This window comes from Arachis ipaensis, chromosome B6 (genome assembly GCF_059453495.1).
Source record: "Arachis ipaensis isolate K30076 ecotype BB chromosome B6, ASM5945349v1, whole genome shotgun sequence".
In the NCBI taxonomy this organism is placed as follows: domain Eukaryota; kingdom Viridiplantae; phylum Streptophyta; class Magnoliopsida; order Fabales; family Fabaceae; genus Arachis; species Arachis ipaensis.
In genome coordinates, this window is record NC_142441.1 from 141,752,924 (window position 1) to 141,767,910 (window position 14,987).

The window sequence follows — 14,987 nt, forward strand, 5'->3', positions numbered from 1 at the left end:
TGAGTGCTTATATGCCAGCTAACCCTTCTTCTCGACTTCTTTAGAGCAAGTCGTGGTGAGTACCGACTTCGTAGCGGCTGATTTGGTGAAAAGGTGAGGCTCAACCCTTTGGATCGGGCCTTTTTACTTGGATCCTGGGCCTTAGCGTTGGGTCAGGATATGAACAGTATGTATTTTTATTTTATTTTTTTAAGTTATTAAGTATTTCAAGTTTTTAATAATTTAGTACTTTAGTTAGAATTAATTGATTATAAGTGTATAACTTATTGATTTCTATTTGATTTCTGTTAGATTGTTCAGCTTTTTGTTTTATGTTGTTGGTGTAATATGTTGATTATAGTGTAATATATTCTTATATGTAATATATTATTGTTATATCTGGTTACTGTTGTATATTATTCTTAGTAGATTGTTGTTGTATATTATTTTCGTAAATTAGTCATTTAGTCCTGGTTGATTAGGAATTTAGGATGACTTCATCAAATACATCATCAGAAAATACCAACTTTTCAAGAATAAGGACTGATGCAACAATTGAAACCCAAAAAAATAGCAATAGAGGAAAAACTGATCCAGTATGGGACCATTGTAAACAAGTGGATAAAGAAAAAACTGTTCTGTTATGTATTTTTAGTCATAATAAGAATAATTAAGTTAATTAATAATATAGGAAACGAATGAGAAAGTAAAATTATGATCCAATTTGTCTTGATGCATTTGAGGATCATTCGAAATGGATAATGAAAGATTCACCATCATTTTTAACTCCTGAAAAAGTTGATACTTTACAGAATGATCTTGCAAATATGTCTCTTCAATCAGCTTTAGATGACTTGAGTATATTTTTGTTAGGGATGATTTTGTAATACTTTAACCAAATATTTTGCATTATTGATTATGATTTGTGAAACATTATTGAAATGCTAGATCAATTGAATCTGGAAGATGATCGATATGATGTCATGATGATGAAGCTAATTTTAATTCTGTGAAAAATGCAAATCAGAATGAAACCAGTCCGAATGTAATTTTAGATTTTCAAATGAAGAAAGATATCCAAACTTTGAAATTACTCTTTGGATATAATCCATTATTGTTATTTTTATCGTATTACTTATTTTTATAATTTTTTTTTACCAAATATAGGAAACTCGAACCCGCAATCTCTTAATTGAGTATGGGGAGACTATGCCATTTGAGCTATTACTCAATGGCTTAACCTCTTAATTTAGTATGGAGAGTCTATGCTTGGAAAGATATGTGACTCGAACCCGCAACCTCTTAATTGAGTATGGGGAGTCTATGCCATTTGAGTTATAACTCATTGACTAAAATTTGGAAAGATAGGAGACTCAAACCCGCAACCTCTTAATTGAGTATGGGGAGTCTATGCCATTTGAGCTATTACTCATTGGCATCAAAATTTGGAAAGATAGAAGACTCGAACCCACAACCTCTTAATTGAGTATGGAGAGTCTATGCCATTTGAGCTATTACTCATTGGCTTAAAAATTTGGAAAGATATGTGACTCGAACTCGCGACCTCTTAATTGAGTATGAGGAGTCTATGCCATTTGAGCTATAACTCATTGGCAAAAATTTGGAAAGATAGGAGACTCGAACCCGCAACCTCTTAATTGAGTATGGGGAGTCTATGCCTGGAAAGATATGTGACTCGAACCCGCAACCTCTTAATTGAGTATGGGGAATCTATGCCATTTGAGTTATAACTCATTGACTACTTATTTTTATAATTTGAGACTTAATGTTTATTAAAATGTTATTGAAGATATGTATTTTAAATTTAATTTTTAAATTTGTGGCTATTTTATATGTTTTATATATGTGGGACCGGGTTAATTGGTTGAATCAGTGATTCAGTGACACAATAGTTTAATCAGTTCGATTATCGATTCGGTTCTGACAACTATGATTTTGAAAATTTTGATAAAGTTGATCGGTAAAAAAGGAGATTGAGTGCAGTTATTTAGATGATTTAATAGATTTGAATAAATTATTATTTAATAATTTTTTATTATTAATTTTATATAAAATTAATTCTGTATATAAAGTTTTAATTAGTTAATTTATTTGTTTAGTATACAAAATTTTATACAAAATAATAAAAGAAAATACTCATGTGTTTTGATATAAATATATCTGAAATTAAAGTGTTCGACCTAATAAATTATTAGAAAGGTTAGATTAGTCAATCTAATAAATTTCTTTTATTTTAATACTTTTAATATAAAAAAATAATTTTAAAATTTGATTTTAAACTTTAGAAATAATTTTATATTAAAAAAAATAAAAATAAAAAAAATTGACTATAAAGTATCCCAATAAATTGGACAACTCTCAATTCTAGGTACACAACATATTCACACACTCTTCACATATTTATCACATTTTTTCTTTAAATGCATCTTCTAGAATTTGAATTCTAGACTTTAGTAGTGGGGAGGGGGTGAAATGCCACCTGAGCTAAAGCTCTTCGGCAATCACTTAGTATGTTAAATCAACCAAATGCACATGCGAGAATAATACAAACAATGGTGTGAACTTAGGTTATGCGTTCAATTGTAGCAGCAAAACTTGATCCAATAATGGTTTTGGGCCTCTTTGAAACACTATCACATCCAAAAACACGACTGAAAAATAAAACTACACCAAAAACATGCTGAGACTTGAATTGAGAGGCTTGTACGTATTATATGGAGAGTACAAACAGAAAATTGACACATTCTTACAAGCCTTAAAGCAAGAAAAGTTTACACGTGCCAAGTGAAGGAAGTTAGTGAAGTTATTGCTTGTTGCCGATTACGTGTATCCTTTTGATGGAAACTAACCAGATATTTTTCTTCGTGTAGACTTCACCCAGAAGCCACAAGCCAACAGCTGTCATTTTCAATATAAATTTATTATTTGCAAATATCTTTATATCGTCAATTTTAGAGAAATAAAATACTACTATAAGTTGCTCTTTGTAAACAATGATAGTCTCATAAAAAGAGGAGAATACAACCCCTAAAAAGAAAAACTAGTAATAATTGTGGGAGAGCAGATACATTATTCAATACTATGCGAATAAGGCGTATGGCTAGTGTATTTTGTATTTTGGATCTGTATGTTTGGCAAACTTCAAAAATTATTTTTTCAAGATTTTGATTTATAAAAAGTAATAATATTAATATTTTATATAATTTTTAAAATTAAATTATGTTTTTTTTAAAATTATTTAAGTATTTATAAAAAAAATTAAAAAAAATGAATTTTTTTATAATAAAAACTTTTTTTAATTATATCTTTTTAAAATAAATATTTTTAAAATTAAAAAATTAAATATAAAATAATTTATTTATAAATTTTTTTAATATAAATATTTATTGTTTAAATTTTTTTTTTAAATTAATTCAACTGTTTATTCAAAGTGAATCTTTGTATTCTTCGAAAGGTAAGGTTAACATTCTGACTCACAAACGGTGTACTTAGGGAGAACAATAATCACAATATCTCTCGAATTCTTAAGTATCGTTCGGGTAATTCACATATATCTTAATTCTTAAGTGTGTTGTTTTTTGTTAGAATGAAAAAGAGGAGGAGAAAAAAGCATTACATTTTTTGTTCACTTGGTTTAAAAATCACTTGTACACTTATTGCCACATCCTGATGTCGTTTAATTTTTGTATGCTCTTTCTAGTATAGTAATATATCTCACCCTACATAAATGAATAACTCAAAGAAGTAATTTGAAGATCACAAAAAAAAAAAAAAAAACTCTAATATATTATAATATACGTATATCCAATTTATAATTCAGAAAATAAAAATATTATTTATGAACTAAAATTAGTTCTTAAAATGACTTACTATATATTTGCATACAAATATATTTTTATATTTTAATATATATTTTATATTAATAATTAATTTTAATATATATCTACAATCTTGATGTTTTAGTAATTTTGGTTAATATTTAATCAGTAAAATATTAAATTATTTTTAATAGATAAATTTATTAATTTATAAATATAAATTCTGATAAATATAAATACAAATTATACTAATTCATATATATAAATTATAATAAATATAAATACAAACTATGTATTTTAATTTACATGCACAATTTTTTTTATATATAAATGTATATTATTATTGATCAAATACTAATTTAAAATAATATTTATTAGTTATATAGTATTGTTTATAATTTTTATAAGATACGACAAATATATAATATTAAAATTTTTTATCAACCATTAATAATTATTTAATATTCAATACACACAAATTCGTTAGTCTAAACATTATGATATTATAGTCAATGAATTATATCTTAAATGGCATAATTTTTTTGTACTCATTTAAAAAGTGTGTGGGTTTAAGTCTCTATATTTTTAGTAAAAAAAAATTCTAACATTATATATCAATATAATAAATTATTTATTTTTTAAATAAACCTAGCGAAATATTAGATATATTTATTGAATATAATTATCATTTTTAAGTTTTTTATTTTTCTTGTTTTAATTAACAATTATATTGTATCAGTACTTGATATTTTTAATTTAAAAGCAATTATATCTTACAGAGCCATACATTTAAAAAAGAGCGTTTAAAGGAAAAAATAAAATTAAATATTACTAGACTAGCTAAGCAAGGTGCAAGGAATGAAGAAAGAAAAGCAATAAAGAAAAGAAAAAAAGCAAGTCCATAATTAGCTCTCACGGCTGGCCAGTGAAAGCACGAAAAATATCAGCATGCAGTTGAGCTTAGGATGGAAAAAAGAATTCGCACCTCCGGAATTATCTCTGAGGAGAAGTTGATGGGATCCATCTTCGTCAGAGATAGGGATTGAGATATCTATCTCACGAAAAAAATTTTTTTTAAATACTTTTATATATATAAATTATGTAATATTTTAATTAAATTTATATATTAAAAATTTTAAAATTCATATATTAAAAATTTTATATGTATATTATTATATTATTTATATTTAAATTATATTCGATTTTATTATAATTGTGTTACTTTTATTTGAAAATAAATTTAAAACTTAATATTATCCTAAAAAAAGAAAAACGGAAAGAGAAAGCATTTTTCTTTTCTACACTAGTGTTTCCGCCCTACGAGGAGGCATTGGCATGCTTACTTGCATAGCTAAGTGTAAGTGTGTTCGTGCACCGTGGTTACTGTAGCAGTAGAGAGTAGTTAGGAAAGAGGCAAAGGCATCAATGATGATCGATGGCCCCAAAATCTGAGACGCAACCCACATTCACTCAACACCTGTCCCCTTCCAACCTCGCTCAAAGCAAAATTTACTGATAGCTACCTCTCCTACGCCACGTAATCTAACCTATGACTCCGACCCCTCTCTTTCCTTCCTTCTTTATCTCTCTCCTTTCACCAACTGGCCCCACCCACCACCACATCTTTTACCCAACCGTATCACTTCCCAAAACATCAGCGTTCCACGTACCCACCTTCTAATCTCGACCGTCCACGTTCTCTTCACAAAAATCCAACTCACTGGTCCCTAAGAACCCACCTGTTATCCTTGTAACACTGTACCTCCCTAACACATAACCCCCTTTACTTTCTAACCAACGGTTCAGATTCAATGCTCTCTCAGATCTCACAACCATCCTTTAAATTCTTCTTCATTTCCCCACTAGCGCCGTTTTCCAATACTGCATCTCTTTTTTTTTTTCTTCTTCCTTCTTCTCTTGTCTTTGTCTTTGGTCTTTTTGTCCTCTCATTATTGCATGCAAACAACGGAACGACGATGAAGGATCCAAAACGACTCTCGCCGCGGCGGATCACTTTTCGGCGAGTTGTCGGCGATTCAGACGGTACCATCACGAGCTTCAAGAATGCTCGCCGGAGGAGGCTCAGAATCCGGCGAATGAAGTACACCTGCGAGGCCAAGATCCACGTCGAGAATGGAGGTTCCCCGGCGGCGGATGCTGATGCGGAGGTTGTTGATTCTGATAGCAAGCGGAGTGAGATTCACGAATCCATGGAAATATCACTGTCGCTGTCGTCAACGTCATCTGAGGAGGAGGATCGGCCGTCGGTCGGGGAAAACTTCGGTGGCGTATTGTCGTACGGTTCGGTGTCGGTTATTGGAAACAGGAAGGAGATGGAGGATGCGGTGAGCGTGGAGATAGGCTTTGTTGGGAAGGAGAATTCGAAGTGCGACTTCTTCGCGGTGTTTGATGGTCACGGCGGAGCTCAGGTGGCGCAGGTGTGCCGGGAGCGGCTGCACCGGCTGGTGGCGGAGGAGGTAGAGAGGAGAAATGAGAAGGTCGAGTGGGATTGGGAGGGTGTGATGGAAGGCTGTTTCCGTAAAATGGACGGAGAGGTTGCGGGAAATGCGGCGGTGAGAACGGTGGGTTCTACGGCGGTTGTAGCCGTCGTGGCAACGGAGGAAGTCGTCGTCGCAAATTGCGGTGATTGTAGGGCCGTGTTGGGAAGAGATGGCGAGGCCGTTGATTTGTCTAGTGATCATAAGGTATATTTGTTTTGTTTTGTACTATCTTTCTTGAAAATCTTAATTAATAATTTAAACTTGCAAATTATTCTTTTATTTTTTTATTTTTCCCGAAAAAAGAATGCCAATTTTTTGGGAATGGAACTTTCTGTTCGTTGTATTTTTTTGTTTTTTATATATCTGATCTGGTTATTGTACATTGGCTTGAAAATAACTGCTTGCTGAATGCTAGCACTCAAACGTTAGAGCTGGCGCAAGCATCAATTTTGCTTGACAACTTTGATGTTATCTAAAAGTTTCCACATAGATGGTAATTTGATCATAAAAATGTTTAGTTAGCTGAAATTGTTGCGAGCTGACGAGAGAATGCCTAGTAATATGTTAAGTACACGTGTCGCGGCGGAATTAATTATCTCGATTATGATTGAGATTTGAGATCTGTATATGTTAATGGGGGGATGCATAAAATTAATATTCTGTAAACACGATTGACATATTTTTGACGCATATGTAGTAAAGGAATTTTATTGTGACATATATAATGGCATGCTGGTTCCCTTCTATGTGCACAGCCCGACAGGCCTGATGAGTTGATGCGAATCGAAGAGGCTGGTGGAAGGGTCATAAACTGGAATGGCCAGCGCGTTCTAGGTGTTCTTGCCACTTCGCGATCTATAGGTTAGTGTCAACTTTGGAGCCTTCATATATGTCCCAATACTTTATTTTCTATTCCCTTCTCTCGAAATAATTATTTTTTACTGAACATTGACGAGCACTTGTCTTTTTGTCATTTAGTCAAATACTTGGAATTATCTACAGGCTTTTTAATTAATAATTTTAAAAAATAATAGTTGCACCTAAGTTTACACCTTATTTTTTACTTTTAAATTCATTAAAAAAATAATGTACTTACATTTTTTCTTTGTCTAAATATATTAATACTTATTTTGAGAAGAAGGGATCATTTATCCTTTTAGACTTTTCCTTTCTCTTCAAGAGATGATTTTTATGTTAAATTTTTGGATTTAAATAACTGGAATACAGTATAAAATTGTAAATATGAAACTGACTTGATTAGTTTGAAGCCGCAGCGTTGCGATTTCATAGGAAGTTGTCTAATAGAAAGCCGTTATATAAAGTCACATTTTCATAGGATACTTATTTAGCATATTCTTTTCAGTGATGTCGCAACAGTGCGACTTTAATAATTCGTATTATAAGATCTTTTGTTTTTTATCTCTCCATAGAGAATACCTCGTTATAATTATTAGCTTTCAATATTTTGAGCAGTTCTGGTTATTAGATGATTTGATGGAATTATAGTGTAAATTTTTTTCATATAAATTAAGAACCCTTAAAGTTATTAAAGTGGAAAATCTCAATAAAAAATCATAATTTTATGTATTGAAACTACAAAATTGATTTTATCATATGAAATTTTAACCAATCCAAGGATGGTGGATAGCAAATTCCTTTCAGCGTTACTGCATTGGTAGATGTTTGTCCCCGTTTAGTAATAAAACATTAAAACGCTTTTTCTTTTATGAGCCCCTGAAACAGCATAATAATCACGGCAATCTCTTTAGCTTTTTAAAGTAGCAGAGCAACTTTTTGAAAATAGGTATGTTTAACCATAAATTGACCATGTACCAATTTCTTGCATTTTTAGTCCATATCCGATCAAGTTCACAAGCAATTGCATAGATCAGGTTTGCCTGCAATCAATCAATATGTATACATATATATACAAAGGCATTATGGTGGTATAAATGAATAAAGATACACAGCTGGGTTTTTATATGAAAGTTATTGGTAGCGTGTGGTTATCTAAAATGTTAAAAGTCTTAAAGCTTAAGATACGACACTAACATAATGATTTAAATATTTTGAACCATATCCACATGTGAATCAAGATAGTAAGCAACTTTACCCGTTAGGACAAGAATAAAAGATTGAGTATCAAATAGAGAATTCTTGGGAGGAAATGTGTAACCTCCCTGTTCCCTCCATTTAAAAATGAATATTTAGTTTGATAGACAATCCAAATGAGTTGAATTTACAGGGTTATACAATTTTTTTTAATTAGCACATTAATAAACAAAAAAAAAAAAGTCCCCAACAATCTTCACATGATTATTATTCTGATGAAAAGAAATTTCTTCTCTCGACTGTGGCCTGTGGGTTTGGTCGAGCACGTGGAAATCAATTCTATAAGGACATAATATCATGGAATGTAGTAATTCGTAGTCAAATTTGATTAAAAAAGTAATTGAATGATTTATTTACTTTCTTAATATGCCAAAAGTGAATTTGCATGCTACTTGTGGATCGGATCTACAAGGAGCGGAATTATGAAAGGATAAATTTTTTGGAAATCTGTTGTCGTTTTCTAAGGTGCATTATATTATTTAGGAATTTCGGAATCTATGTTTCATTTCTTTTCTTTTAATTATTTTGTAATGGTATGTTCTATTCTTTTTTTGTTCTTTACTATTATTGATCTGTGTTATGTTTTGATCTATCTGCACATCAATTTTATTCAGGGGACCAATACCTTAGGCCATATGTAATATCAAAACCAGAAGTCACTGTGACAAAGCGAACCAACAAAGATGAATTCCTTATACTAGCAAGTGATGGCTTGTGGGATGTGATCTCCAGCGAAGCAGCATGCCAGGTTGTAAGGAGAAGCCTCAACGGCCAGATTAAGAGAGTTTCCAATGGAGTTGGGAGGCAAAGCTGCGCCACCGAGGCTGCGGCACTCTTGGTTGAGATAGCAATGGCAAAGGGAAGCAGAGATAACACCAGTGTCATCGTCGTGGAGCTAAGCAGAACATCTTCGTCCAGCTGATCCCTCAATTTTATTTTACTTTTTTCGTTCCGACTTAGTAAGGTGATAAAGTGAAGGAGGTTATCTCCTTTTATCATGTTGCTGACTTCCTCCGTGAGGATCCAAATCCATCTCCTCTAATGAATTCGGAGCAGCAAAGACATGTGATGTGTTGTTTAATGAATCAAGCCATATCCATGAAGTTGGTCGCTGTTAATGCCATGAGAGGTTGTGTAATAATTGATGTGACATGTGAGGTGTGTAGAATCAGAAAATTGAGCTACAATCGTGTAATGTCTTCTTAGCTCAATTCTTCGATAGTGATGGTGGCCTAGCTAGGAGTTAACAATCTTGTGTAAAAATTAACAAATAGTTTGTTATCTCTTGTGGCAAGCTTGCACGTTTCTTAACATTATTTCTGCTGGTATATAGTTCTATGCAATTCTTTCCTTATTTAATTTCTGTCGCTTCGAGAAGGCGATTTCAGAATGGGTGGCTAATATTACCTTGTTAATCTAAGGGATAAGTATTTTTTTCGTCCCTAAGGTTTGAGGTCAAAATCAAAATTGTTCCCGTTACAAAACGTTATAAAATTGTTTTTTTTATTTTATTTTGCCAAATTACGAGTAAATAGCCAAATTGGTCCCCGAAAGATAGCCCATTCTGCAAACGAGTCCCCGTAAGAAAAAGATAATAAAATTTGTCCCCGAAAGTTTTAAAATTGGTAACGTTAGTCCTTCCGTCAAATGTTTCAGTAACGGCGTGAAGATATGCTGACCTGGCCGTTAGTGTGACACGTAGGCTAAGGATGAAACGGCGTCGTTTTCTTAGGGGCTCCTTTACAACGCTTGGTTTTCATCCCTGTTTCGTATTCTCTCTGAAGTTGCATCCTTCTCCCGAAAAGAAAGAACCCCTGTAGTCCCTTCATCTCTCAAGTTGTTTCCTCCAGGAAGACGAAGCATTGAACGGCGACGACCAGGCTTGACCGACGACGACAGTGTGCTGGAGTTGTTGGTGAGCAGTTTGCGACGACGTTGGTCAACCGAAAAGGGCACTCCATCGCCTTGCGTGAGAGGTAGGTTAGCTAGCTTTTCTTATTTTGTGAGAGTGATTCTGGTTTTATCTCCTGATCAATGTGGTTGTGTTATTGTTGGACTTCCATTTTTACTGTTTGCAATGTTAGGGTTTAGGAGAATGTGTTCAGGCTTAGGGCTTTGGTGATTAGCCATGATATGACCCTGTTTTTAGATTGTTGAGAACGTTGTTTGTGCTATGTGTATGTGCATGTGTGTGTGTTAGATACATTTTGGGAGTTGATGTTGAATATGCTTTGCCTCTCCATGAAATAAATTTGCATGAGTTGTTGCTGTTTTGGTTTCAGATGGAAGGTCCCCCAATGACCTTTGTATTTCACCATGGCGGGAAGTTCCAAACAGATGAGTCAGGCTATCTGTGTTATGAACCAGATAATACTGAAGTATTAATGGGTGTAGATGCAGACACTCTAGACGTTTTCTTTGTGAAGGGATACTACAAGGAGCTGGGATATGCTGAGATGAACAACTGCCTGTGGAAAGTTCCTGGAACGCTGCTGGAAAATGGGTTGAGGAAGCTAGAAAATGACACGGATCTGTTGAAATTGGTTAAGGATTGCAGGAGGAATCATCACCTTATCAACATCTATTTCGAGCATGTTGTGTCTAAGCCACACGTGGTTGACTGCATGAGTGAGGATGATGATGAAACACTTTGTTTGCCAACCATCCCTGAAGAAGCAGAGAAACCGAAGAAGGACCACAGTGATGCAATGTCCCAAGATTACTGTAAGACAACAAAAAAATCACCTCAGCCAAAAAGAGTCAAAACTCAGCCCACTCCTAAGGCTACTCCTCAGCCCACACCTAAGCTAACTCCTCAGCCCACACCTAAGCCCACTCCTCAGCCCACAAATAAGCCCACACCTAAAGCCACACCTGAGCCCACACCTCAGCCCACACCTAAGCCCACACCTCAGCCCACTCCTGAGCCCACACCTAAGCCTAACCCCCAACCCACATGTACGCCCACACCTAAGCCCACTCCAAAGTCCAAACCCAAGCCCATGCAAAAGCCCGTCCAGCAACCCAAACCTTGGACTAAACCCCAGGCTGCTAAAGGGAGTAGCAAGGCTACAGCAGCCGAGAAGATCAGCAAGAAGGTGAAAGCCACAACCACTACAAGATCTGGAAGGCAGGCTAAGGCAACTCCAGTTGCAGTTGATAGTCAATCTGATGATTCAGATTCATATGATAGTGCTGAAGACAGTTTGTACAAGCCTGCAAAAGGTGCAGGAGATTCCATAGACAGCAGTGAGAGTGATAGTGGAGTTGATGGAGTAGAGTCTTCTTGGGCCAGGAAAGTAGATCACAGAGAGAAACATAGGCCTGCTGCTGACAGAAGAAGGGAGAAAGCTATTGACACTGATGACTCGAGCTATGAGGACATCGAATCTGATGAATGCTCTGATGGAGGTATTTAGTGATTAATTGTGTGTCTGTTATTGAATTTACTTGTTTAACAGATCTGATTCCACTAATGTAGTTTTTCTACACAAATCTCATGGTATTTTCATGTAATTTCAGATTCAGATGACGAATTTGGTTGGGAAGATTCATCAGATGGCGATGAGTGGAAGTCAGAAGATTCTGCCCATGAGTTAGACTCTGAAGATGAAGGGCCAGCTGTGTATCCACATTATAATGACAAGGCCAAATTTGGTGATCTGAAGTTTGAGGTAAGTATGGTTTTCAAATCCAAGCAACATTTTATGGCTGCCACTAGAGATTACACTATACAATGGGGTAGGAATATTAGGTTTTGTAAGAATGACAAGGTTAGAGTGAGGGCGGTTTGTAAGTGTGAAGACTGTCCATGGGTAGTATATTGTAGACACAACCCCAGTGATGATTCCTGGCAGATAAAAACACTAGTTGACAATCACACTTGCGCAAGAAAGCGAAAAAACAGAGCTGCAACATTAGAATGGACTGTGAACAAGTTATACCCAAAACTTAGGAAGCACCCTAAGATGAAGCATAGGGAGGTGTATGAGTGGTTTGTTAGGAAGTGCAATGTGAAGCTGAATAGTTTATGCATAACCCGAGCCCTTAAGGCATCTAGGAAGATAGTTGAAGGGGATGAGATTGCTCAGTACGGGTTGATATGGGATTATGCGCATGAATTGCTCACTGCCAACCCAGGATCCACAGTTCAGGTGGGTGTGATTCCCATAACTGATAATCCACCACAGTTCGAGAGATTTTATGTCTGTCTAGATGCTTGTAAGAAGGGTTTCAAAGCAGGTTGTAGGCCATTGATAGGTCTAGATGGTGCATTCCTGAAAACTTTACACGGAGGACAGCTTCTCACTGCATGCGGACAGGATGCAAACAATCACATTTTTGTGATTGCGTACGCAATTGTTGATGTTGAGAACAAAGAGAACTGGAAATGGTTCTTGGAGCTGCTCCTATCAGACCTGGGAGAATATGAGGCAAAAAACTTGTGTTTCATATCAGACATGCAGAAGGTGAGGACTAATTTGAATCACGATTTGATTTTTAAGGACTCTTTTGATTTAATGATGCTTCTTTGAGGACTGTTATGACTGTATATCTTGTCGGGCTTGACTTTTTTTTCCAGGGGTTAATACCAGCAGTCAAGGAACTCGTCCCAGCTATTCCACACAGATTTTGTGTGTGGCATTTGTGGAGGAACTTCTCGAAACAGTGGGGCAGCGTCGAACTTAAGGACTTGGTCTGGGAGTGTGCAAGATCGAGGACCCCGGTTGAGTTCGAGAGGAATATGAATAGAGTCAAAAGGATCAATCAAAAAGCTTGGGAGTACTTAGCCAAGTGGCCAAAGGAAGCTTGGAGCAAAGCCCATTTCAGTGAAGGGCCAAAGGTGGACAACATTTGCAACAACGCTTGTGAATCCTTTAATGCAAAGACGAAGCATGACAGAGGTAAGCCTATTCTGAGTCTGGCAGAGGAGGTACGAAGAATGGTTATGAAAAGCATGTCTGATAATAGACTGAAGCTTCTGAGTTATCAAGGAAAACTTGCTCCAGTTCAGCAGAGTAGGCTGGAATCTCTTATTAAGTTATCCAGAAACTGGGCTCCATACTGGTCGGGTGATGCGAAAGAGGAAGTATATGAAGTCCAAGGATGGCCTACTAATATGGTGGTAGATCTGGGGAAGCATACTTGCTCCTGCAGGTTTTGGCAGTTGACAGGTTGAATTCATAACTTATTTCATCTTTCATATGCATACCTTGAAAAATACTTAACTGAATGCCTTTTTTTCTGAAAAATATAGGCATGCCTTGTATGCACGCAATATCAGCCATCCAAGAAAAAAAATGATAAGAGTCCTGAGGAGTATTGCCACGAATGGTTGAGCATGGATGCTTACAGAAGAACATACCAATTCAATGTTAATCCTGTCAAGGGACAAGATCTATGGGAGAAAACTGGTTCTCCTGCACCTGTTCCACCTCCTATCAAACCCAAACCAGGCAGGCCAACAACAAATAAAAGGAAGGACAAGGATGAAGGACCCACTGGCACGAACACAAAAATGAAAAGGAAGTATGCTCCAATTCGGTGCATGTACTGTGGAGAGGTGGGCCACAACAAGAGAACTTGCAGCAAGAAAAAGCAGGACGATGCTCAGGAGAAAGCAAGGATGATGCAATTGCAACTTGCAGCTGTTCAACAACCACAACCTGCACCTGGTCCAGAAGCAGAAAAGGAAGATCACACTCAGCCTATACAGACACCACCTGCAGTTGCAGTAGCTGCTCCAGATGAACAAACTGAAATTCCTGTTACTCAGCAGCCTCAGCTTCCCCTGACACAACAGTCCCAAACCTCAAGCAATGTCACTCAGGTAATGTTGTAAAAGGTTTTAATTTTAGCATTGTTTACTGTAGCTATTTTTGATTTCAGAGAATGATGAAAACTGTTTGATGCAGACTAGAAAAAGAGGAAGGCCTCCAAAACTCCATGTAACCAGGGCCAGGGCAAAGGGAAATGCCTCTCCAGGAGCACATGCTGTATTTGCTGAAACCATCAAGGGTAGCAGCTCCGCAACAGCCAAGAAACTTGCCAGCTTCATGACATTTGTTCCAACTCCGGGTTTCAAACCTCCCAGAAAGAAAGACATGGAATGATTTCAAGACTTGAAGACATAAGATATAGGGCATCTAGTATCTGTTATTTTGTCGGGGCTAAATTTTAGTTTTTATAAACAATGTGGGAGTTGTGGTATTTTCAATAGCCCTGTTTTTTGTATAGCCCTTTATGGTGTACTGCTTTGAACTGTCAGCTACAACCTTCTGGATTATTATCATGTTAAAACAATGTTCTTATTTGAATTTCAGACAATGGAAACTACTTCACCATTGGTGATGTTGTCATGTTTTTCTATTCCTATTTCACTTAATTTTTATTCTGCTATGACTGATTTGCTTATATTATGTTATGATCAACAACAAAATTGCATGTAAATAACCTTTTTACTAGTAAATAAACATCAACATACAGGGTTTTCACAACAACAGAAAACTGTCAAGGTTCACAGCATCATCCTTTTCACCTTTTGACAGTAACTGCT

The 14,987-nt window shown here is 35.5% G+C and overlaps 1 protein-coding gene across 1 annotated transcript; it reads left to right on the forward strand.

Annotated features, from left to right (window-relative positions):
- The first annotated feature begins 5,582 nt into the window (after positions 1–5,582).
- On the forward strand, positions 5,583–9,742 carry LOC107605253 (protein phosphatase 2C 51). The gene is made up of 3 exons (XM_088491339.1): positions 5,583–6,523; positions 7,075–7,180; positions 9,046–9,742. Exons 1-3 carry the CDS (start codon positions 5,630–5,632, stop codon positions 9,351–9,353), a joined length of 1,308 nt encoding a protein of 435 aa, XP_088347465.1. The 5' UTR covers positions 5,583–5,629; the 3' UTR covers positions 9,354–9,742.
- Positions 9,743–14,987: the final 5,245 nt, after the last annotated feature.